Source organism: Lissotriton vulgaris, chromosome 9 (genome assembly GCF_964263255.1).
Source record: "Lissotriton vulgaris chromosome 9, aLisVul1.2, whole genome shotgun sequence".
NCBI classification, from domain to species: Eukaryota; Metazoa; Chordata; class Amphibia; order Caudata; family Salamandridae; genus Lissotriton; species Lissotriton vulgaris.
Genome location: NC_141697.1, coordinates 935,565,588 through 935,591,197, shown reverse-complemented (window position 1 = coordinate 935,591,197; position 25,610 = coordinate 935,565,588). Strand labels below are relative to the sequence as shown.

Here is a 25,610-nt window from a genome sequence, read left to right as displayed (position 1 = left end):
GCTCAGACCTTCTGGGTAACTCTTGGCAACATGGTTGCCAAGAGGGACATAGCACAACTCTGGGGTTCTCATAGACCGCCTGGGATAACAGCCTGGAAGGAGAACATGGACTGGTGCATTTTTCGGGAGAAGACGGTCTATGAGGCTCGGGCCATCCCAGGAAGTCGGGCAGGATTTGGTCCCAGTGGAATGCGTATCGTGGAGATATCTGCACTCCTCCACTCGAATATACTCTTGATGTTCCTTCGTCCCCGTAGTTGACGTTCCTGAAGACTGTCTAAAATAACCTCTTTGTAATCCTTTTCACCATTCCCCCGCCCCTTGATATGTGTCGCTAAATTCTTTGGAGTCTGACTCCCTCCTCCTCTCCCCCCCGAGCCCTAGGGATTGCTCCTACCATGTGATTGTGTGTGGTGTTTGTTATGTGTTTTCATCAAAATTATAAAAACGAAACCTGGTTTATCCTTATTTATTGTGTTTTGATGCCGGTGCACCACTACGTTGCTATTCACTGTTTCAAATGTAATGCCTTTATGTCTGGTATCCAGATGTTTCGTGTCATAGCGGCCGACCCGATTGGGTTGTAGGCAGACGCTGTGTACTGTGCAATCCGAAAATAAAGGTTTAAAAAAAATAAAACTAAAAATAGCAGTAGTAGTAATAATAATAATAAAAAACAAGGCTATAAATATGGAGTTCTAGAAACACCACCCATTTTTAGGGCTCGCCTGTTGTGCGCAGCACAGCTGGCAAGCTCTATAGGGGCTTATCCAGTCTTTATCCACACCACCACTGGCTGGCGATTCCTTGCAGTGCATGAAGCGCGTGCACAATGCCACCAGCCGCCTGCCTGCCTGCCTCGCATTACCACATCAAAGGCAGCCCTCGCAGCGCATTTGTCACCCCCTAATTATTCACGGCCTGCCGGCCGTACTTTCACTTTAGTCTCCTTTTAACTTGTTTTTTTAAAGGTGGAGGGTAGGGGTGACTGTACTCCTCAGCAGGATGCTTCCAATGGGAGCTTTTTAATTAGTGCTCTGTTTTCTTCATTATTTTTCTTTATTTTAATATTTCTCTTTAAATTACCTTTCTTCTCTCTGATCCTCATTGTAACCTCTATTCACTCTGTGTGTCGTCCCTTTCACAGGCATCCCACCCCCTCCCTCTCCAGCGCCTGCCTTCTCTCTGCCCACGCATCACTCTCTCACGTTCCATTATTCTCCAGCTGCCTCAGTCTGCCTCGTCTTCCTCATCCTCCCTATGACAGTCCTTCTCTCACTTCAGGGCTTACTTCTTCTTTCCCTGTACTCCACAGTTTCCTTCTCTCAATGCGTAATTCTTTTTCTTCCTTCTTTTTTCCCTTTAAATTACCTTTCTTCTCTCCGATCCTCATTGTAACCACTATTCGCTGTCGTCCCTTTCTCCTATCTTTTTCTCTCACTTTTTCTCATCTACCCACAGTTTTCTTTCTTTCCATCTTATGTCCTTCCCTCCCTTGTCACACACCCCGTCCTTCCTCAGCATCTTTTTTCTTACGCGATCACCTCTTTGTGGTTTCTACTGCGCCGGTTTTTACATTCACGGACCATTTTGCCTACCAGTTTTTGTCTTCAATAGCCGACCACCGTGATTTTTGCAGAATTACCACGCTGCACATTGTTTTTTATGTCAGACTCATCTCCCTGTTTATATTTGCACAGAGTCATCCTTTGAATCAGTGGCACCCAGTTATTTATATCTGCACATGATTTACTTTCATATCAGGGATTCCTAGCAGTTTTAATTGCTGTTGGACAACGTCATGTTGGATTCACCTGCCACCCATGTTATTTGCTTCACAGTATCACTTGCTGTTTTACACGAAGCGCCCACACTATTTTTGTACTACTGAAGGCTATAATGACATCACGCATTATTATGCCTACCGGACAAGTCTTTTTAGCCGTTTTCTGTGATGTATGTTGTTTAACCACGCGGTATTGCTTTCATATCAGACCTAATTTGCCTGTTTACATTTGCATATGTCTTAAGTATGAACCTCTGACACCCATTAGTGTTTACACGTTAGAAGCGCGGGTGTTTTTGAATCACCTTTTACCCATGTCATTCCCTTCCGAATGTACCTTCTATTTTATGGTACGCTCCCATAGTACGGATGGATATAATTTTATCTATTGCCTCTTTCATTGGATTGTAATCTGTTTTCCGACCTATCTCAGGATTCGTGCTACACTTGCCACGTCCACCCTGTTGCTGAAACGCTACTCACTTGGTACTGTTTAGAATTGATCAATACTGTACTGTATTTGAAGTCCGGCACATGCCATCTCTATCTCTTACTATTTTGTTTTTGTATTACTCTTCAACTTTATTGTAGTATTCATGTCAGTCACTCATGTGTTCACAACAATACACTTCTCACCTTGCTCACGTTCTAATGATTTCCTACTTGTCTTGTGTTTTTGCTTTTGTCTCTTTTTCCTTCTCAGTTTATCTTTCTTGATCACTCTTTTTCTTCTCCACTACTGCGCTCTCTGTCCAATAGTCCTTGGCACACTCTCCTTCCCGCCTGTCAGCCCTTTCCACTCTGGCCCCTGTCACACTCTCCTCCGTAACAGTAACACCGCACCTTTCTGCTAGTAACCTGCCTGCCCCCTTCCCTCACCGACATTCCATCTGCCACACTCTCCCATTCTCTGTTCACCCCTCTCTCCAGTGACAGCGCCCCCGCCTCTCCCCCGCAGCCCCCAGCTGCAGCCTTCGCTTCTGTGCGTCCACAGGCAGCACAGCAGCGTCGCGTGTGAAGAGAGGGGAAACAACACCAGCAGAGGCGCTCTTTCAACCTTCTGGCTTTGATTTGACTTCAAGCCGCTATCACGTGATCCAGCTTATCATCCAGCAATTAACAACCCCCTTTTTCTCTCACAAGGAGAGGTGCCCCACTGCGCCGCCACCACCTGCATGCCAGTTGGCTCCTCATGCCCATTAGTTTTAGCCCTTCACATAAAGTCAAGAAAGGGAGTTCTTTGAGTTATAACTTGTTTTATAAGAGTTTCCGCCCCTGGCAGCGTATGTGACTAGCATACAACAGGAAGAAAGCTAACAGATTTAATCTTGTCTTGCCAATGGATTTATTCAGCAGGATAGATCGCTGAAGGAGGGGGGTGTTAACAGCAAGAAACTGCAAATGGTAGACAGTTCCGTGAAAGTGCAACCCTTTGGGTTCTGCAGTCCCTGCAGGAGTCTGCAATAACCAGAAACCACCACCTTTTTGCCATTTTGTGAATCACAACATTCCTGAGTAATTTGCCCAATACCCGCTAATTTAACTGATCTGCAGTGAAAAACCATTATGTTGTTGCTTTATTACTGCAGCGCCAGCGACCTTCTGCCCAGGATGAGATCAATAAATCATGGCCGCAGCAGGGCACGCAGCAGCACAGAGGCACCTTTCCCCAACCCTCCTCCCTATTTGGGGACATGCTGAAAGATTAGGTAGTATTTATTCCTCTCATTGGTTACCATTGGCTTTGTGGTTTATCACTCACATTTGCTTGCTTTATATTTGCTGGGTTAGTATTTGCTACCTTTATTTTAGTCCATAGGCATGTCTTTGTCCCTCCTATGAAGCTTACCCTGTTCACCACCTCTCTGATAGGCTCTTTCTATTCTTAAACTTTTTGGTAAGTCTTTTTATTTTTTTCTTGTAAAACACTGCATGAGTGTGCATATTTTTTTGGGCTGTTTTCCTGAGGTACTTCTCTGCTCCCACCACCCCGTTCTATCCTTAGATGCTCCCCCACCCACTACTCCACATTGTTTTCTCCGAGTCCTCACCCCATCCCTATGCAGCGCCCCACTTTGATCTCTCCACATGGATCTCTCTCACACCCTTCTCTTCTCCCACCCAGTGCTCCACATTGTCCTCTTTCTTGCCTGTCGTGCCAGCACTCAACGTTGCTTCCCCAGGCACGCGCTTGGCCTCTCAAAGGCTTGAAAGCTTGGAGGCAATCTACTTCCCCGCACCCCCCCCCCCCCCCCTGGTGTTTATGGCTTTTCTCGCTCGCTAATGTGTTTTTTTCCCCTCCCACCCTTCCTTTGATGTCCCCGTCGCCTCCCTCCTTCACAGCCCCTCTCTGCCGTGGAATCTCAAATGTGGGGACTACGTCTTCAAAACAAGTATGTTCATGTTGACACTTGCAATTTGAATCCTTTCTTTCTTTCCTTTTATCCTTTCTTTTCTTCTTTTATTTCCTTCCTTTCCTTCCTTCCTTTCAATCCTTTCTTGCCTTCCTTTTCTTTCTTTCTTCCATTCCTTCCTTCCTTTCCATCCTTCCTTTATATCCTTTCTTGCCTTCCTTTTCTTTCTTCCATTCCTTCCTTCCATTCCTCCCTCCCTTTCATTCCTTTCTTTCTTTCCTTCCTCCCTTCTTCCTTCTTTCTTTTGTTCTTTCTTCCCTTCCCTTCCACATTATCACTCAGCACCACCCCAGCATCACTCGGCGCCACTCCAGCATCACTCAGCACCACCACATCATCACTCAGCGCTACCCCAGCATCACTCAGTACTACCCTAGCATCACCCAGCACTACCCCAGCATCACTCAGCACTACCACAGCACCACTCAGCACCACCACAGCATCACTCAGCGCCACCCCAGCACCACTCAGCACCACCACAGCATCACCACAGCACCACTCAGCGCCACCCCAGCATCACTCAGCACCACCACAGCACCACTCGGCATCACCACATCATCACTCGGCGCTACTCCAGCATCACTCAGCACCACCACATTATCACTCATCACCACCACATTATCAAACAGCACCACCACAACACCACTCAGCACCACCACAGCATCACTCAGCACCACCACAGCACCACTCAGCACCACCACAGCACCACTCAGCACCACCACATTATCACTCAGCACCACCACATTATCACTCAGCACCACCACAGCACCACTCAGCACCACCACTCAGCACCACCACAGCATCACTCAGCACCACCACAGCACCACTCAGCACCACCACTCAGCACCACCACAGCATCACTCAGCACCACCACAGCACCACTCAGCACCACCACAGCACCACTCAGCACCACCACAGCATCACTCAGCACCTCCACAGCATCACTCAGCACCTCCACAGCATCACTCAGCACCACCACATTATCACTCAGCACCACCACAGCATCGCTCAGCACCACCACAGCACCACTCGGGATCACCACATCATCACTCAGCGCTACCCCAGCATCACTCAGCGCCACCCCAGCATCATTCAGCGCCACCCCAGCATCATTCAGCGCCACCCCAGCATCACTCAGCACCACTGCATTATCACTCAGCATCACCACAGCACCACTCAGCACCACCACAGCACCACTCAGCACCACCACAGCAGCACCACTCATTACCACCACAGCACCACCACAGCATCACTCAGTACCACCACATTATCACTCAGCACCACCACAGCATCACTCAGCGCCACCCCAGCATCACTCAGCACCACCACAGCACCACTCAGCGCCACCCCAGCATCACTCAGCACCACTCAGCACCACCACAGCATCACTCAGTGCCACCCCAGCATCACTCAGCACCACTGCATTATCACTCAGCATCACCACAGCACCACTCAGCACCACTCAGCACCACCACAGCACCACCACATTATCACTCAGCACCACCACATTATCACTCAGCACCACCACATTATCACTCAGCACCACCACAGCATCACTCAGCGCCACCCCAGCATCACTCAGCACCACTACAGCACCACTCAGCACCAACACAGCACCACTCAGCACCACCACAGCATCACTCAGCGCCACCCCAGCATCACTCAGCACCACCACATTATCACTCAGCATCACCACAGCACCACTCAGCACCACCACTCAGCACCACCACAGCATCACTCAGCACCACCACAGCACCACTCAGCACCACTCAGCACCACCACAGCACCACTCAGCACCACCACAGCATCACTCAGCACCTCCACAGCATCACTCAGCACCACCACATTATCACTCAGCACCACCACAGCATCGCTCAGCACCACCCCAGCACCACTCAGCACCACCACAGCATCACCACAGCACCACTTAGCGCCACCCCAGCATCACTCAGCACCACCACAGCACCACTCGGCATCACCACATCATCACTCGGCGCTACTCCAGCATCACTCAGCACCACCACATTATCACTCATCACCACCACATTATCAAACAGCACCACCACAACACCACTCAGCACCACCACAGCACCACTCAGCACCACCACATTATCACTCAGCACCACCACATTATCACTCAGCACCACCACAGCACCACTCAGCACCACCACAGCATCACTCAGCACCACCACAGCATCACTCAGCACCACCACAGCATCACTCAGCACCACCACAGCATCACTCTGCACCCCACAGCATCACTCTGCACCCCACAGCATCACTCTGCACCACCACAGCATCACTCTGCACCACAACAGCATCACTCTGCACCACAACAGCATCACTCAGCACCACAACAGCACCACTCAGCACCACCACAGCATCACTCAGCGCCACCCCAGCACCACTCAGCACCACCACAGCACCACTGAGCGCCACCCCAGCATCACTCAGTGCCACCCCAGCATCATTCAGCGCCACCCCAGCATCACTCAGCACCACTGCATTATCACTCAGCATCACCACAGCACCACTCAGCACCACCACAGCACCACTCAGCACCACCACAGCAGCACCACTCATTACCACCACAGCACCACTCAGCACCACCACAGCATCACTCAGTACCACCACATTATCACTCAGCACCACCACAGCATCACTCAGCGCCACCCCAGCATCACTCAGCACCACCACAGCACCACTCAGCGCCACCCCAGCATCACTCAGCACCACCACAGCACCACTCAGCACCACCACAGCATCACTCAGTGCCACCCCAGCATCACTCATCACCACTGCATTATCACTCAGCATCACCACAGCACCACTCAGCACCACTCAGCACCACCACAGCACCACCACAGCATCACTCAGCACCACCACATTATCACTCAGCACCACCACATTATCACTCAGCACCACCACAGCATCATTCAGCGCCACCCCAGCATCACTCAGCACCACCACAGCACCACTCAGCACCAACACAGCACCACTCAGCACCACCACAGCATCACTCAGCGCCACTCCAGCATCACTCAGCACCACCACATTATCACTCAGCATCACCACAGCACCACTCAGCACCACCACTCAGCACCACCACAGCATCACTCAGCACCACCACAGCACCACTCAGCACCACTCAGCACCACCACCGCACCACTCAGCACCTCCACAGCATCACTCAGCACCACCACATTATCACTCAGCACCACCACAGCATCGCTCAGCACCACCACAGCACCACTCGGCATCACCACATCATCACTCAGCGCTACCCCAGCATCACTCAGCACCACCACATTATCACTCAGCACCACCACATTATCACTCAGCATCACCACAGCACCACTCAGCACCACCACTCAGCACCACCACAGCATCACTCAGCACCTCCACAGCATCACTCAGCACCACCACATTATCACTCAGCACCACCACAGCATCGCTCAGCACCACCACAGCACCACTCGGCATCACCACATCATCACTCAGCGCTACCCCAGCATCACTCAGCACCACCACATTATCACTCAGCACCACCACAGCATCGCTCAGCACCACCACAGCACCACTCGGCATCACCACATCATCACTCAGCGCCACCCCAGCATCACTCAGCACCACCACAGCACCACTCGGCATCACCACATCATCACTCGGCGCTACTCCAGCATCACTCAGCACCACCACATTATCACTCATCACCACCACATTATCAAACAGCACCACCACAACACCACTCAGCACCACCACAGCATCACTCAGCACCACTCAGCACCACTCAGCACCACCACAGCACCACTCAGCACCACCACATTATCACTCAGCACCACCACATTATCACTCAGCACCACCACAGCACCACTCAGCACCACCACAGCATCACTCAGCACCACCACAGCATCACTCAGCACCACCACAGCATCACTCTGCACCCCACAGCATCACTCTGCACCCCACAGCATCACTCTGCACCACCACAGCATCACTCTGCACCACAACAGCATCACTCTGCACCACAACAGCATCACTCAGCACCACAACAGCACCACTCAGCACCACCACAGCATCACTCAGCGCCACCCCAGCACCACTCAGCACCACCACAGCACCACTGAGCGCCACCCCAGCATCACTCAGTGCCACCCCAGCATCATTCAGCGCCACCCCAGCATCACTCAGCACCACTGCATTATCACTCAGCATCACCACAGCACCACTCAGCACCACCACAGCACCACTCAGCACCACCACAGCAGCACCACTCATTACCACCACAGCACCACTCAGCACCACCACAGCATCACTCAGTACCACCACATTATCACTCAGCACCACCACAGCATCACTCAGCGCCACCCCAGCATCACTCAGCACCACCACAGCACCACTCAGCGCCACCCCAGCATCACTCAGCACCACCACAGCACCACTCAGCACCACCACAGCATCACTCAGTGCCACCCCAGCATCACTCAGCACCACTGCATTATCACTCAGCATCACCACAGCACCACTCAGCACCACCACAGCACCACCACAGCATCACTCAGCACCACCACATTATCACTCAGCACCACCACATTATCACTCAGCACCACCACAGCATCATTCAGCGCCACCCCAGCATCACTCAGCACCACCACAGCACCACTCAGCACCAACACAGCACCACTCAGCACCACCACAGCATCACTCAGCGCCACTCCAGCATCACTCAGCACCACCACATTATCACTCAGCATCACCACAGCACCACTCAGCACCACCACTCAGCACCACCACAGCATCACTCAGCACCACCACAGCACCACTCAGCACCACTCAGCACCACCACCGCACCACTCAGCACCTCCACAGCATCACTCAGCACCACCACATTATCACTCAGCACCACCACAGCATCGCTCAGCACCACCACAGCACCACTTGGCATCACCACATCATCACTCAGCGCTACCCCAGCATCACTCAGCACCACCACATTATCACTCAGCACCACCACATTATCACTCAGCATCACCACAGCACCACTCAGCACCACCACTCAGCACCACCACAGCATCACTCAGCACCTCCACAGCATCACTCAGCACCACCACATTATCACTCAGCACCACCACAGCATCGCTCAGCACCACCACAGCACCACTCGGCATCACCACATCATCACTCAGCGCTACCCCAGCATCACTCAGCACCACCACATTATCACTCAGCACCACCACATTATCACTCAGCACCACCACAACACCACTCAGCACCACCACAGCATCACTCAGCACAACCTCAGAAGCAACACAGCACCACTCAGAACCACCACAGCACCACTCTGCATCACCACATCATCACTCAGCGCTACCCCAGCATCACTCAGCACCACCACATTATCACTTAGCACCACCTCATTATCACTCAGCACCACCACATTATCACTCAGCACCACCACAGCATCAACACAGCACCACTCAGCAGCACCACAGCACCACTCAGCACCACCACATTATCACTCAGCACCACCACATTATTACTCAGCACCACCACATTATCACTCAGCACCACCACAGCACCACTCCGCACCACCACAGCATCACTCAGCACCACCACAGCACCACTCAGCACCATCACAGCATCACTCAGCACCACCACAGCATCACTCAGCACCACCACAGCATCACTCAGCACCACCACAGCACCCCTCAGCACCACCACAGCATCACTCAGCACCACTCATCACCACCCCAGCATCACTCAGTGCCACCCCAGCATCACTCAGCGCCACTCCGCACCACCACAGCATCACTCAGCGCCACCCCAGAATCACTCAGCACCACCACATTATCACTCAGCACCACCACACCATCACTCAGCGCCACCACAGCACCACTCAGCGCCACCACAGCACCACTCAGCGCCACCCCAGTATCACTCAGCACCACCACAGCACCAAGCAGCACCATCACAGCATCACTCAGCACCACCACAGCACCACCACAGCATCACTCAGCACCTCCACAGCACCACTCAGCACCACCACAGCATCACTCAGCACCACTCAGCACCACCCCAGCATCACTCAGCGCCACCCCAGCATCACTCAGCACCACTCAGCACCACCACAGCATCACTCAGCGCCACCCCAGCATCACTCAGCACCTCCACATTATCACTCAGCACCACCACAGCATCACTTAGCACCACCACAGTACCACTCAGTGCCACCACAGCACCACTCAGCGCCACCCCAGCATCACACAGCACCACCACAGCACCACGCAGCACCATCACAGCATCACTCAGCATCACCACAGCACCACAACAGCATCACCACAGCACCACCACAGCATCACTCAGCACCACCACAGCACCACTCAGCACCACCACAGCACCACGCAGCACCACCACAGCATCCACCACAGCATCCCTCGCCCACACTCCATCCCTCGCCCACACTCCATCCCTCGCCCACACTCCATCCCTCGCCCACACTCCATCCCTCGCCCACACTCCATCCCTCGCACACACTCCATCAATTGCCCACACTCCATCCCTCGTCCTCTTGCCCTGCCTCTATCTCTCACCCTGCCTCTATCTCTCGCCCTCTCTCTCTCTATCTTTCGCCCTCCCTCTATCCATCGCCCTCACTATCCATCGCATCACTACAGCATCACTCAGGGGCACCACAACATCGCTATGCACTACCAGAGCATCACTGAACGCCTCAGCATCACTCGTCACCGCTACAACATCATTCAGAGCCACCACAGCATCAATCTGTGCAACCATTCAAGAACAACTGATTCAAATATGTTCTCTCAATGTTTCAAACTTTATTACAAATGTCACAAAAAAATGTTAATATTTCACTTCTGTTCTTGCATTTTCATCACAATAAAATACACTAAACATAATCTTCCAAAAAGTTATTTGCAAAAGTTTAGGCTATTGACATTATAAATTACAATAACTTTTATTTAAGTATTAAATATTGAAAAAAATACAACCCATTGTTATTTTTGATATTAATACATCTAAGTCATGTAAATACAACACATATTGCATTACAAATGCTATAGGTGTTACGTTTGCAAAAGTTAACACTATTGGCATTGTAAATGTCAAAGTTATTAATTTCGCTATTTTCAAAACAAAAACATAAATAAAAAATGTGTCATTTACAATACTAATACCTCTAACTTTACTAATGCGAGCCCTATTGCATTGCAAATGCTTGTTATGTTTGGTGAATTTAAGCTTTAGTGGATATGGACGTGTTTGGGTGGTCTCAAGAGGAGTCCCACTCTTCGGGTCTCCACACAGCCCCTTTGTTTGTTGCTGCATCTGGGTCTTCTGCATGCAGGCTGTATTCACTGGTGCCTGGACAAAGTGTCCCCGCCCCACCCCCATCACACAGATTGAGGTGCAGTGTGACCTATTAGTGTCTCTGACTCTGCCGGATCTACTTTGAGAGCAGGTCTATTTTCATTTTTCACTGGAAAACAAGTTGGTGGCTGTTCGACCTCAAGAAGGGCATTGACAAACCCTGCACTGCAGGCTACTTGTGGAGGGGCAGTGATTGAAGACTGTGGAAAGAAAATAGCTCTGTACTAAAGACTGCAAATAAAATAATGAGCTAGAGACTACAGTGAGCCCAGTATAAAGGCACTACAAAAATCCAACATGATAATTCATTAATGGTGAGTTTTCCCATTAAGGCTGCACATGTTCTTGCTTTATTTTCCATAATTCTGCCTAACAAATCTGTTTTCTGGGCAGAGATTTAGGTGGGCTAAGTGGTTGTCCTCTTTTTCTATCTCTGCTTCAAGAGCTACATCCTGTATTGGTGGCATGCGAAGCTGTGGTTTGTTCAGCGATGGGACAACATTTGTGTTTATCATTTGCTTCTCTTTTTTGTGGGTCATCTGCTCATTTGACAGGGGGACCAGTTTGTGTTCCGTGAAGACTGGGGCGAAGGGTTCATCAACAGGAGTGTCCCAGTGTTATGCATGCTGGACATTGGAAGCAGCAATATCTCTGTATTGGAAGGTGTTCCTGACCACATCTCACCCGGCCAGGCTAGTATCCTTGCTGAATTATGTTACAGTAATAATCGTGGAGAGTGAAAAATATCTGAAAATGTCTTCACTTAAGGAGTAAGTTAAGAATTAGGAGCCTAGCGGAATGTTGACAACCTTAAGAAGAGAGATGTTTCGGTAAACAGAGCTAAGATCTGATTTACTAAGATTTTCTCATGAAACATGAGCCTGATGAATCAAAGTTTTTCCCTGGCTTAAGACATTCTTAAAATTGCCTTAAACCATTGTCATTACACTGTCTGAAGCCAGGAAGGACAATCTTAGGAAACTCTTGAAACCTATGTGGCTCAGCTATTTGTTCTTGACAAAAATCGTATGGACAGGGAAAATGTGATTGGTGATTCTGACTGTGGATGATAGAGTTGGCGAATGATGCTAGAACAACAGCTAAACACAACTGAGAATAGATTTTGGAGTGAACACAATGAATTTTAACATCCCATCTATATGCTATTTCTTAGGCTCTATGGGCCCCGGATGATGATGGAGTTCTTTTTGTGGGATGGCCTCATGAACCCTTTCGATTGGGACTGAAATTTTGCAACAACAGAAGGTATTCACGTATTAATATTTGCTAATAATAAACTTTTAAATAAGTTGTTCTTCTACAGTCATTTTGTGGACATAATGGCATACAAGCTGACTGCACATGTTAACAATCAAAGTCATTAATTTTCTAAACAAATTCTGTTTATGAGTTTTGTGACTCATTTGTCGTGTTCTAATCTAGGACCCCGATCAATACTGTGACCTTATGCCCCTATACGGCTATAATCCATTTATACCCCTATAATGGCATAAACGATCAAGAGCGATATTTCAGAAACTCGTCTCTGGCCTAACACGATCAGAGCCCCATTTCAGAATCTCTTCCTCTGCAGCTCATTAGAGCAGATGACACAGCAGAAGCCACTATCTAAGATTCCTAGATTACACTCCGAGTTCTTCAACAAGATAAAACTCAGCAACCTGGGAAAGCCCCGCTTGCTATGTTTTGATTAGTAATAGAACTCTAATGAGCACTGAGAGACGATCACTTCCTAGTGACATCTTTATTGACGTCTTATGTCCAAAAACTTACGTCAAACAAGGCACCTTTCAGGTATAAATATTACCAACGTTGTCTTAAGCAAACGCTGCCTCAACGACATCGATGATAGCGATGGTGTGGTGAACACAGGAGCAGAACAGCTGTCCCTTACAGAGCCCAGCAGATGCAAGCTGCCCACGGACGCTGCCCCTCCTCCTCCTTGACGCACTGAAAGAGACGCTGTCTTTTCTCTTGCCGAGAAAATCCAGCTCCGGCGTTTCAAGCCTACTCTTGCGAGTGACTGGGATATCGAGTCCTGGAAGGAGATACAAGACCTCCAACATTCTATTTCAGAGGTATGGTGTTGACTAAACCCTTAGAGAGAATTCTTGAAGCAAACCTTGGCAAAACCAACTTAACTAAAACTGCTACTTACTTACTCCCTTCCAAGTATTAGGCTTAGGTCATGTACACTGGGGTAGGCATAGTTAGAAGCACCAGTTGAGTACGTTAGTCAAATGTATATATGAATGTATATATTTTATTCATTTTAACCATTGTATGGCTAAGAAACCATATCAATGCTTTTACAGTATTATTTCGCAATCCTAATTTTACTGTACGCACTTTTTATAATAACTAGTCTTGCAATTGTGGCAATTCATTTCTCTTGCATGAGAAGAAAGACTGTTCAATAAATAATACCTTTTTATTGAAAACGCCCGTCTCTCTATTCTCTGCATCTTGGTGAAAGTAATCTGCACAACTGACTGAGTAAAATAACTGTCTATTGTTTCACACGACTCTAGAGATTGACTCTTATTCTAAGGAGCAAAGTTGTCATGGTTATGCGGTTGTTGGAAAACTGAATCCCTTCTTGTCTGTACCAGGGAAGATGATCACTTCCTATTCAGTCAAGAAAGTTTCCAGCGACCTCTGAGCTAGTTGGTAACAACCCAATTAAGTTTAGCATAGTCAGTAGAGACCTGGAAGAACGCACTTCTAAGTCAAAACTGCTGTTTATGTTATTCCAATGCGCAGGGCCTATAGGGAAAATAGGAACTACACTACATGGCGCCCATCGTTTGGTAAGGCGATAAAACTAACGCAAGACGTTAGAGTAACTCAGTCGTGCATTTTTCACACAGACCCCTTTCTACCGTAAATACTCCAATAGACGTCTGGAGTGGGTGAAAGGTTAAAATCCGCCCGAACTTAGTAGGAAGAGATTCCTATGTAAAGCTCTGGTTTATTCAACGTTGAAGGATACAGTGTTCCAAAATATTGTGCACCTAATCTTTGTCTCCTTGGAGATCTGCTCTGCAAAAACCTTTCTGACAATAAAATGTCAGACACTGAAAACGGAACCGCTGCAGCCGCAGTAAATGCGACTGAGCAGGGTCCCAACGGTGTTAATGAACCGGGTGCGATAATCATCCCGGTCAACATAAGAAAATCTATAACGTCAAAACTTATAGAAAATGGACTGACCACAAAAGGTGGCACAGTCGTCTTCGTGATAGAGGCACACGAATATCGGCAGACAGAGGTATTCTATTCTTGGATAAAATTTCCAGCGGCAAACACCGCAACACACACGAGTTCCACTATTAGAAAATAGGGGATCCACCGGAAGAGTACGCTCCTTTCGAGGAGATTGAAATCCCATTAAAATTCCAAGAGCATCTGCTCTGGTTTAAAGGCGCCCTAAAACACAATGATCATATTACCAGGCTCGGTCCACTAGGTAGACCAGGAGCAACGTGGCCGATTCTAGCCAGCTACACACCACATCCGGACATTGCAAAAATGTCAAAAGAAGAGCTGTTAGTACAGCTAAAAACATTAATTAAAATACATAGACAATTAGTCCAATATGTAATGCGGACTGCTACAGTCCAAACAGCTGTTAATGTACCACAGCTGACCCCTCATCAGGGGAACACCAATAAAATTACACCACAGAACATACAATCATGTCTTGGTAAAACACCGATAAAACGGGAACAAATTCCTTTCTGGTTAGCGCAGAAAATTACTCAAATAGAGGCAGTATTTCCGAATACTACCCCTATTGAGAAACACAGAATTCTGACCATCTGCCTTCCAATGGGGGGTCGCACCACACGTGGAGGACTGTGACACTTGGGGTACAGTTTATGCTTCCATTTACACAAATTCTATAAACACAACAATAGTCCCTGGCAAGAAGATAAGTGCCAATGAATATAGACTCAATTAGTACTATATTGGTGAAAACGTACCCAGCCGGGCAGAGGTTTTCAAAGTTTATGTTTCAGTCAAAAAAATATCAAACATATAAACACCTTCAACAAATCACGTAGGTGGGGCACAAGCCTGTACCCAACCACGAACATACATAGACAACAACATACACAAAGGGCTTACAAGGCAAAATCAACAATCTCTGTGAAATTCCAATTATAAACAGAGAATTACTTGTGGGTACCATTACATAGTTATACATTGAGAGTTCCAAACGTATATGGTACACAATGGGTCGACGACGTTTCGGACCCCCTTGTTAAATAATGGGGTCCATCATCAGGACAAAGAAATGGTTGCCTTTTTTAGTTTTAAGCCTCTTTAGCCTAAGGGGAAATAAGATGAAGAAACAGGTCCATTACATTTAAAGCACATGTTAATTGTAAGTGACATTGTGCCGTGACTTATAGACCCAAAACGCTAATATCCTGGTGGAGATAGCGTGTGACTTAGTTCCAGTGTCAAGAGACATGTGACAAAGTGTGGTCATACTGTTTTAGGTGTGAGTGATTTTTAAAAATTCAGGTGAAAAACGACGCGGTGATAATGAGCAATTTTAAGTGAAAATAATGCCAAGGCGGAGGTTGCTGCTAGGTGCATCATGCTCAATTTAAAGAAATTAAAGAGGGATTGAGTGTTGGCAGATTCGAAAACTCGACAGTGCTTCGATGAGACGTCGTGGTGAGAATTCCATAACTATTGCAAGAGTTAGGGGGCTCACCAGATTGGTACTGGGCAGGCTCAAATAAAAGCGCGCTGGAGGTTCGTTATGTCGGAAGGGTGGGAATCCGGAGTGTCGGATTTTTCTGGGAGAGAAAGTTGTGCAAGGTTAGGGCGGGGAGCATCTTCCCATTAATTTGGGCGTTAGTGCAAGACTGGGGGGCGGCTTACCAAGGGTAAATTCCACGTGTCCAAAAGTAATTTCACGTGTCCAGGGGCGGAGGAGAATCGTTCCGCATGTACCTGCATATAAAGCATTACTAAACCGAGTGAATCTATAATAGTTGTACAGAGGCATAAGTCGGTAATTACCGAGATGGGCTTACCTTTCGAGCCGGAAAATGCCGAGAGCGCCGAATCGCGCTGGATTCCTGGAACCAGGGGGGGAAGCCTACAAAGGAATCGGGGGGGAATAAAAATCAGTACGGGGCACTTGGGCAGAGTTAGGCGCCAAAATAGCAGGGAGAATAACCGGGGCTTACCGGGTTAGTCGGCAATGCTGGACTTCCTGGTTCGTTAGGTCATGTGGGAGCAGTACTTTTAACGCGCTCAGCCATTGGATGGAAAAGGGGCATGGGCATAAATGAAGGACCATACTAGCGGACATTCTGGATGAGGGAATTTGTAATTAGTTGACAAAGTCCGATAGACATAAATGAGGGACCATGTCAGCAGCCATATTGGGCGGAGGAAGTTAGGTTAAAAGGTGATTTAAAAACATCATAGAGAAAAAGTGGCGCAGTGACATTAGTGAAGGTAGTGACTGTGAAATTTACAAACAACATTAATTACATTAGAGTACATTGATTTTGTCATCAGTATTACGGCGAAGGCCAGACTGTTCATTCACGTAATTAAATTATGAAGTCCATAATCAGATTAGTGTTGTCCAGTCCTCTTGTTGGTTTAGGCCCGAATTCAGGCTATCAGTCCGTATTATCCATTTCAATTCCTCTTTGTTGAGAAGGAGACTCAGATCACCTCCTCTTGGTGGCAATGTCACTTGGTTTATAATGGTCCACCGGATATCATTTTCCGTGTGCTCTTTGGAGATGAAATGTTCAACCAAGGGAGCATTGGGGGTCTTACACCGTATTCTGCTCCTGTGCTGCGAAATTCGTAGTTTGACTTTTTGTTTGGTTTGACCAACATAGAGGAGGTCACATGGGCAAAGTATCGCATACACAACGTTGCAACTATTACAGTTTGTAAAAGTTTTCAAAACATTTTTGCATTCCTTATACACAAATTCTTTGCTCTCAATAGTAAACTCGCATACCACACATGTGCCACATTTCGCATGGCCCCTAAGCGGTGTAGTTGTCCAATGGTCATTGATAGTTCTTTTCAGTGGGGCAGGGGAGGGTAAAGCTGCCCTCACTAAATGATCTTTAATGTTTTTATTCTTTTTGAAAGCAAATAATGGGCGCTCCCAGTTTAATTGACCTGAATTCAAAATGTGCCAATTATGTTTGATGGTTTTTGTAATTTTATTCGACACACTGGAAAATGTTGTGACACACACCAATTTGTTCGTGGTAGGTTTGGGTTGAGTTATCAAAAGAGTCTCACGTGGGCAATACCATGCTCGCTTCATGGAGTTTTTTATGAGGCGGCGCGGATAACCTCTTTGTCTCAATTTGGTGGCTAGGAGACCTGCTTCATGGAAATAATCCTCTTTATGGAAATTATTCCTGCGCAGCCTAAGGAATTGTGAATAAGGGAGACTATCTTTTAGGGCCCTAGGATGGCAGCTGTCGTAACTTAAGAGCGTGTTTTTCTCAGTAGGCTTGTGGTATAGCGAGGTGTAGAGTAGGCCATTCTCGTGTTGGATAGTCAGGTCCAAAAAAGGAATAGATGTCTTACTGTGAGTCAATGTGAATGTAAGCCCACTGCAGTTGTTGTTAAGCCAATGTAATAGGGCAGGGAAGGCATCGGTGTCATTATCCCATATCATAAAGATATCGTCTATATAACGTCTCCACGTACGGATACCTTGATGGAATGGGTTACTGTCAACCAGAATCGTGTGACACTCCAACCAATCCATGTAGAGAATAGCCAACGTGGGAGCAAAAATTGCTCCCATGGAGGTTCCACGGATCTGCTGGAAGTACTGGTTATCATATACAAAGAAGTTTTGTGTCAGGCAGACTTCAAGGAGCTGAATTATGAAAAGTGTAGGGACTCTATGAGGACGAGTTCTTTGGTTAAGGATGGTTTCCATTACAAACAATGATTCTCTCTGGGGAATGTTTGTATATAGTGATTCAACATCAAGGGTGCAAAGGGTCTCAGTGTTGTGGTTAAATGGAGAATTCTCAACAAGGTTGATCATGTGGGTGCTGTCTTTAATATAGCAACGGGTTGTCGGGACAAAGTCCTTCAGAAAGAAATTTACATAATGACCCAAAGGTTCCAAGACAGAACCGCAACCCGATACAATGGGGCGTCCTGGGGGATGGTTAAGGTTTTTATGCACTTTGGGTAAGGTGTAAATTACTGGTGTTCTGGGATTAGGAGTGTTTAGAAAGTCATATTCGTGTTTACTTAGGTATCCATTATCCAAAGCCTCATTTGTGATAGTTCTGATTTGTGCTTGAATTTCTTTGGTGGGATTAGTAGAGAGTCTACAGTAGTGATCTGTATTGGAAACTTGACGGAATAACTCATTTTTATAATTATCAATGTCTTGTAGTACAATTCCACCGCCTTTATCAGCCGGTTTGACGATTAGATTGTGGTTATTCTTGAGGGTAGAGATGGCTGATTTCTCATCTACCGAGATATTATATGGGACAAAGATGTGAGATTTGGCCAATTCGGTGGTTTCTTTGAGAATCACCTTTTCAAAGGTAAGGATTTCCTTTGGAATCATCCCAGCCATGGGGGAAAATTTGGAAGGTGGTCTAAAGGGTGTAGAGACCGGTTTCGGGTCAGAAGGATTGAGTTCAAAATATGCCCGTAGCCTAATTTTCCGAAAGAATGACATGAGTTCAGACTGTAGATCAAGAAAATTAGGGTAGGTAGTAGGGACAAAGGATAAGCCCTTACTAAGGACAGAGATTTCATGAGAAGATAGTGTATGGCTAGACAGGTTAAAGAGAGGAATTGTAGGTTCTGTATTCACTGCCTCTCTCCCCATTGGTAGAATCTGTTCCGGGTCTGTCGTTCTCCCGGAGGGTTCTGCCATCGTGCTTGTTGTTTTACACGGCCTCTCCTGGGGGGTTCTTGTTGGCCTCTGGGTAAAAAATGATTCTGTTGTCTTTGTGGGCCTGCACTTGGGCCTTCCCCACCGTCTGAGTTATCCGAAGAATCGGCTGAAGAGTCTGTGAACCCAACAACTGTGTTTCTTCTATTATAGCGGCCCCAAGGTCTGGGTGTAAACTGAGTTTGATTGAGATTCCTATTAGTGTAGAAATCCTTCTGAAGGTAGGGGTATGCCCGTTCAGAGGTAAAGGATTTAATATCCTTCTTTACTTTGTTGGCTTTTTTATTTTGTTCTATTCTATGGAACTCCTGTACTGTTTTATCAATTTTCTCAAGGAGTTTCTTCGCTTCAGTGTTGGTGTTTTTATCGGATATTTGCTTCTCTAGATCTTTGATTATCTCATCTAATTTTTTGAGTTCCTCAGATGCGGTTTCAATCCCTAGAACTAGCCAATGTCGGGAACAAGTAGTCCCTATATTGCTAAATCCTTGAATGTACTTAGGGTTATCAGTGAACACACCTGGTATATTTCTGACCTGGACCTGGAGAAACATGGTGTTCCGTCAATGGCGGTAATACCAGAAGTGCTAAAGCAGATTCAGAATGAATACGGTCCAGAACCTGCTTTAACTCTTGGTATGAAATTACTGAAAGACTTCAAGCAGGTCTCGGCTATATTACTAGCCAATATAAAAGGAGAAGCAGCATCTGTGGCGATCCGCCAGAATTTGAACGAAACAGATATAACATATCAACCAATTGAGCTTGCCAGAATTATAGAAAAATGTTATGAAGAACTAGGTAGAGACAGCTTGGGTGGAAAACCAGTAAAGCCCCAACTGCTCAAAAATCCTGAAAAATTATTTATTAAAAATAATTCAAACACTCCTAAAAAGAGCTGGGATGGAAATAAACAATCCACTCCCAAAGAAAAAGTTTTCCAGTCCAGAGGAAGGTCTCCTCGACGGAGGGAAAGAACTCCGACTCAAGAACACCAGTCTCCCCAGAGGGAGCCCTCTGAGAAAAGATATAACCTTAGAAATAGGGATAATTTGAAGAAGCCTGATAGATATCATAGTATTGATACACGTCCCTCTCGATCTTTTTCGCAGAAATCGGAAAGAAGAGGACGGTCAGACCCAGGAGAGCACACCAAGTCCAAAGACAAGTAACCTGCTCAAAGTAAAAAATCTCAATTTTCAAGAAAGAAGGTAGCCAGTATTAGAGTAATCGAACATGCCGAGAATACTGAGGACACAGTTGAAAAACGGGGAGTGGGCACAGACAATGCTAGACAGTGCAGCAGAAATCACCATAGCTCGCAAGATCCTGATGAGTCATCTGGAGACAGTGGACACGAATGAATACATTCAAGTAGAAACTGCCGACACCAGAGTTAGCGAGCCCCATAAGATATACGAAATAACACTGCGTATAGAGGGTGATAAGACTAGGAAAATAAAGGGTCTATTTTGGGATAAACTCTCAAAAGGCTATGACATTCTGTTAGTTGAAAAAGATTGGCCCCCGGAGTTTGTTAGGGAGTGCCCTCGTGGCGAAGAAAGGATTATGCCTGCCTTCTTGAATCACATTCCGATTCACACTAAATATATATATGCGAGGAAATGGGCAGTAGCCCAGGCACCAGCATTATATAAAAATCATGTAGGATGGGATGAGGACTCTCCTCCTCACAAAATCCAGTTAAAAAGTCAACCGACTGCACAAAGGCAGTATCCCATTAAGCAAGAAGCTAAAAAACAAGTCAGGGAGATTTTAGATCAACTTGAATACCAGGGGGTGATTGAAACATGCACCTCTCAAATGAACAATCCTTTGTTTCCTGTCTCCAAACCGGACGATTCATATCGTTTAGTTTTGGATTACAGACACCTTAACGCATGTTGCAAAATATTTGCAGTACAGAATTTGCATAGTGCTGCACTAATGAATAACATAGTTAGGAAAAAATATAAAACGACATTAGACATATCAAATGGTTTCTTTTGTCAAAATATTGCACCAGAAAGCAGATACTTGACCGCTTTCTCAGTAATGGGGTCTTAGAAAAATTTCTGTAGGCTCCCACAGGGATTCTAGAACAGCCCAGGACTATTCTCAGCCAGAGTAACAGAGTTACTACAAATGTATGATGATGAGGCATTATCTTATGTCGATGACATCTATCTCACAGACGACGACTTGGAGACTCACTTGAAAAGAGTGAACACCATAATACTTGGGTTCGCAGCAAAAGGTTACAAATTCAACTTTAAAAAGTCTCGAATTGCCCATCTGACAGTATTATTTTTAGGATACGAATTATCAAGTGAAGGAAAAAGCCTAGCGGACAACTTCTTAGAGAAGTGCGCTGTGCTCCAAGCACCAAAAACGCTGAAGAACTTACAATGGATTCTAGGTTTTCTGAATTTCGGAAGAACTTACATTCTAAATTATGCGGAGAGGGTTAAACCTCTCTACGAACTAATTAAACCTGATTTTAAACCAATCACTTGGACTCAAAAACACACAGAAATTTTGAGATCACTGCAAACAGACATGTTAGCAAAAACAAAATTAGATACACGTGACAAAACACGCAATCTTGTAATCCGAGTCATCCCAGGAAGATGCGGATTCACGTACCTAACCTCTAATGAGGGAGAAACGGTACCAATTGCTTACAAATCACATTTGTACACAAAAGCTGAAATAAAATTCAGTTCAACGGAAAAAAATCTAACTGCGGTTCAGACTGCTGTAGCAAAAGAAAGGGCCCTGGCACAAGGTAAACGAATAATAATCGTCACACCTATACCTGCTTTAGAAGCAGTAACTAAAGCGAGCATTCCTAATGCTAAAGCTTTGCATCCAAGATGGATCCAATGGGTTAATTCTCTTGCTGCAACAGACGTAGTGTACGAATTCGATCCTAATTTAAAGACACAGGAATTTTTACAATATGAATATGAATGTCCTCTGCCAATTGAAATCCTGCCTCTAGAAGAATACGGAAGTATTATATATACTGACGGATCAGCACAACCCGCAGTTGGGTGTAAACAAGCTTACAGTGCTGCGTGCGCGATTGTTAAAGGTCGTTGGCACAAAGGTAAATTTAGACCACTGGTCACTAAAACACAATCTTTAGGAGATTGTTCAGCTCAGCGAGCTGAATTGGTAGCATTTAAGATGGCGCTAGAAAATACCGATCGCGAATTCCCCACACTCATAGTGTGCGATTCTTATTATTGCGTACAATCTTATAATGAATACTTGCAGAATTGGGTGGAAAATGGTTTCAAAGATGCAAAAGGTGGCACAATTAAGCATAAAATGCTTTGGGAACAAGTAGTTCTTTTACATAAGGAACTACAAAAGACTCACGTGATACACACTCTGAGTCATCAACGTGATGGCGTTCACGTTGCAGGGAATTCATTGGCTGATGAAGCCACGAAGGCAGCTGTGCAAACGGCTTACGTAGCTGCGATTACTCAGTCACAAACAAAAATAGACAGCGACATCCTACAAGCTGTCAGTGCGTAAGTAAAAGATGACAAAAAACACTCTCAAAAGTCTTTCCAGAAAAGTACTTATATTTAACAGATACGAATAATGTTCCTTTTGCTCGACTCCCTGGAGTGGGGGATAGGGTAATTCCAAACATGGAACACAGGTTAGGACTAATTAAAGCGGCACACGAAGGGCTTGCTTCTGCACACGCTGGCGTTTCCGCAACAATATCACTATTAAAACAGAGATATTGGTGGCCTCGCATGAGAATACAAACTAAGAAGTATGTATTAGAATGTGAAGTATGCCAAAGAATGAAAGTATCAACAGTAAAACGACCAGCGCAGACACCTCTTCTCATCTCAGATAAACCATTAGCATGTGTTTACCTGGACCACTGTGGTCCCCTACAAAGGGACGGCAACTATAAATATATCATGGTCGCAGTGGATTCCTGTACGAGATTCATATGGATGTGGCCCCAGCGCTCGGCTGACACCAAAACAGTGATAAAATATCTGCGAGTCTTTATCGGCACATACGCAATTGCCATGTTCCATTCTGACCAGGGTCCTGCTTTCAGCTCTCGAGCTTATAAGGAGGCCCTGGCCAGCATGGGCGTTGGCTTGCGATACTCTTGTCCATCACACCCCGAAGGAAACAGTGTAGTGGAAAGAAAAAACCGGGACATAAAGCAATCTATAACTGCGAAGGTATTAGGTTCGGGTGATGGGTGGGTCAAACATTTAATAAGTGTCCAGCTCAGTCTTAACAATTTGCCAAGAAATTCTCTAAAAGGTTTCAGCCCATATGAACTATTGTTCGGAACTAGAATGTACATTCAGGACTTAGATAGTCAGGTATCAGTGGTAAAAGATAAGAATAAAGACTTTGACATCAAAAGACCGTTTGGCTGTTTTACAGGACTTGAATGAAACAAGAAAATCCTTAAGCAACATAAAGTTAAAGCAACAGCCAGCTACCACTGACGAGGCACCACCAGCCCCAGCAAGGCCTGTCTGGATTCCAAAGATTGGGGATCTAGTCAGAGAAAAAATAGCGGTGAAGAAGGAATTTGGGCCTTCTTACAGAAAAGCAGTACCTGTCTTAGCAATCAACGGAACAAGATCAGTAGTACTACCGCCCCTTGCTGGTAAAAAGGAGAACAGAGTTGTATCAATCGACCTGGTAAAACTACAAGCATGTGGTCTATAATCAACAGTAGGCCCAGTGGACTCCCGAGAAACAACAGAATACCCAAACTTGCAACAATTCAAGAGGTTCAAACTGAAAGACTAATCACATTTGATAAACCTGCAGTGCACAGAGAGGGACTACGCAATAATGCCTAGGAACTCGTGCCTCTTGAAACACAGATTGAAACAGTTCGTCATGAAACACCAGTCTACAATGACGTGACATCAGAATGTGCTACCGAAAGACAAATTGAAAGAACATTCCCAACAATTGACAGAACTGCCTCTGGCTACTTCATCAATTTCGATACCTTTTCTGAAGATCAAAACTACGCCGAAGTGATGCCAGAAACAAAAACTTTTAAAGAAAAAGCAACAGAACTCTTTCATCAACTCAAGGAAATTTACCTTATCTCTCCATGGTTAGAGTTCTGGTTTGGTCTAGGTGTATTTTTCCTCCTGCTTTGGCTCATCATGGTACTTTGTTTGGGAAAATTCATTGAAGTAAAATACAGTTCAATGGACACAGCAAGTCAGAACATCAACTTAGTCCTCAAACCACACAGATCATCCCACGTGAAGAAAAGAGAACGGTCAACAGTAAATGTCACAGCAATTCCAATACCCGGCGGGGTAGTATGGGACAAAACTGACTATGAAATATATGGTCCGGTTGAAATCCTTAAATATCCTCACCAGTTCAAGGTTTCCTTAAGTGACTTTGTAAAACCAAGTACATTTTCTGATGATTGGGATTTTGAAAGTATTAATAATATGATGTCTGATTTAGTGTTGTCAGCAAGATTTACAGAACATGATTATTTACAAGGTTCGTCTAGTTATGAACAGATGTACTGCTTCTCACATTACGGAGATCATTACTTACATAAATCTGCACAACCTAGAAATGTTTTTAAATATAACCAATGGGAACATTGTGCTACTCCACCTAAAAGCAGTTCTAAAACATTCTATGAGAAATTTCAGTAATTCTCAGGGTTTAACACCAGTGATGCAGAAACGTTTTATTATAAACTGTTAGATAAAACAGGGTTGAAAACAATGCTGACTTATACTAAATTAATATATTCAGAAGCATTTTATGAAAAAATATGACATTTTGTTTTGATTATTAGAGAAATAACATTGAAACAAAAACAATCTGGGGTACAGAAGATTGGCAGGTACAAGGCCTAGAAGCATTATTTCGAGCCTGCATGATCCCAGAGCAAATAATGTTCTTAAATTACACAATTCACCAAACAACCTGTCTTGGCCTAGCTAAGATTAAAGACCTTAACAAACCGTCTATTCCAAAGCCAATACCTGATAATACAACAACAGAT

At 45.9% G+C, this 25,610-nt stretch overlaps 1 protein-coding gene across 2 annotated transcripts in view; it reads left to right on the top strand.

Annotated features, from left to right (window-relative positions):
- LOC147692561 (acylamino-acid-releasing enzyme-like) overlaps nucleotides 1-25,610 on the top strand; it is a 520,252-nt gene that overhangs the window by 226,986 nt on the left and 267,656 nt on the right. For both annotated transcript variants that reach the window (XM_086938779.1, XM_086938780.1), the window contains exons 7-8: nucleotides 12,147-12,284; nucleotides 12,767-12,858. In XM_086938779.1, coding sequence (XP_086794905.1) covers nucleotides 12,147-12,284; nucleotides 12,767-12,858 — 230 coding nt within the window. The remainder of the gene's footprint in view (nucleotides 1-12,146; nucleotides 12,285-12,766; nucleotides 12,859-25,610) is intronic.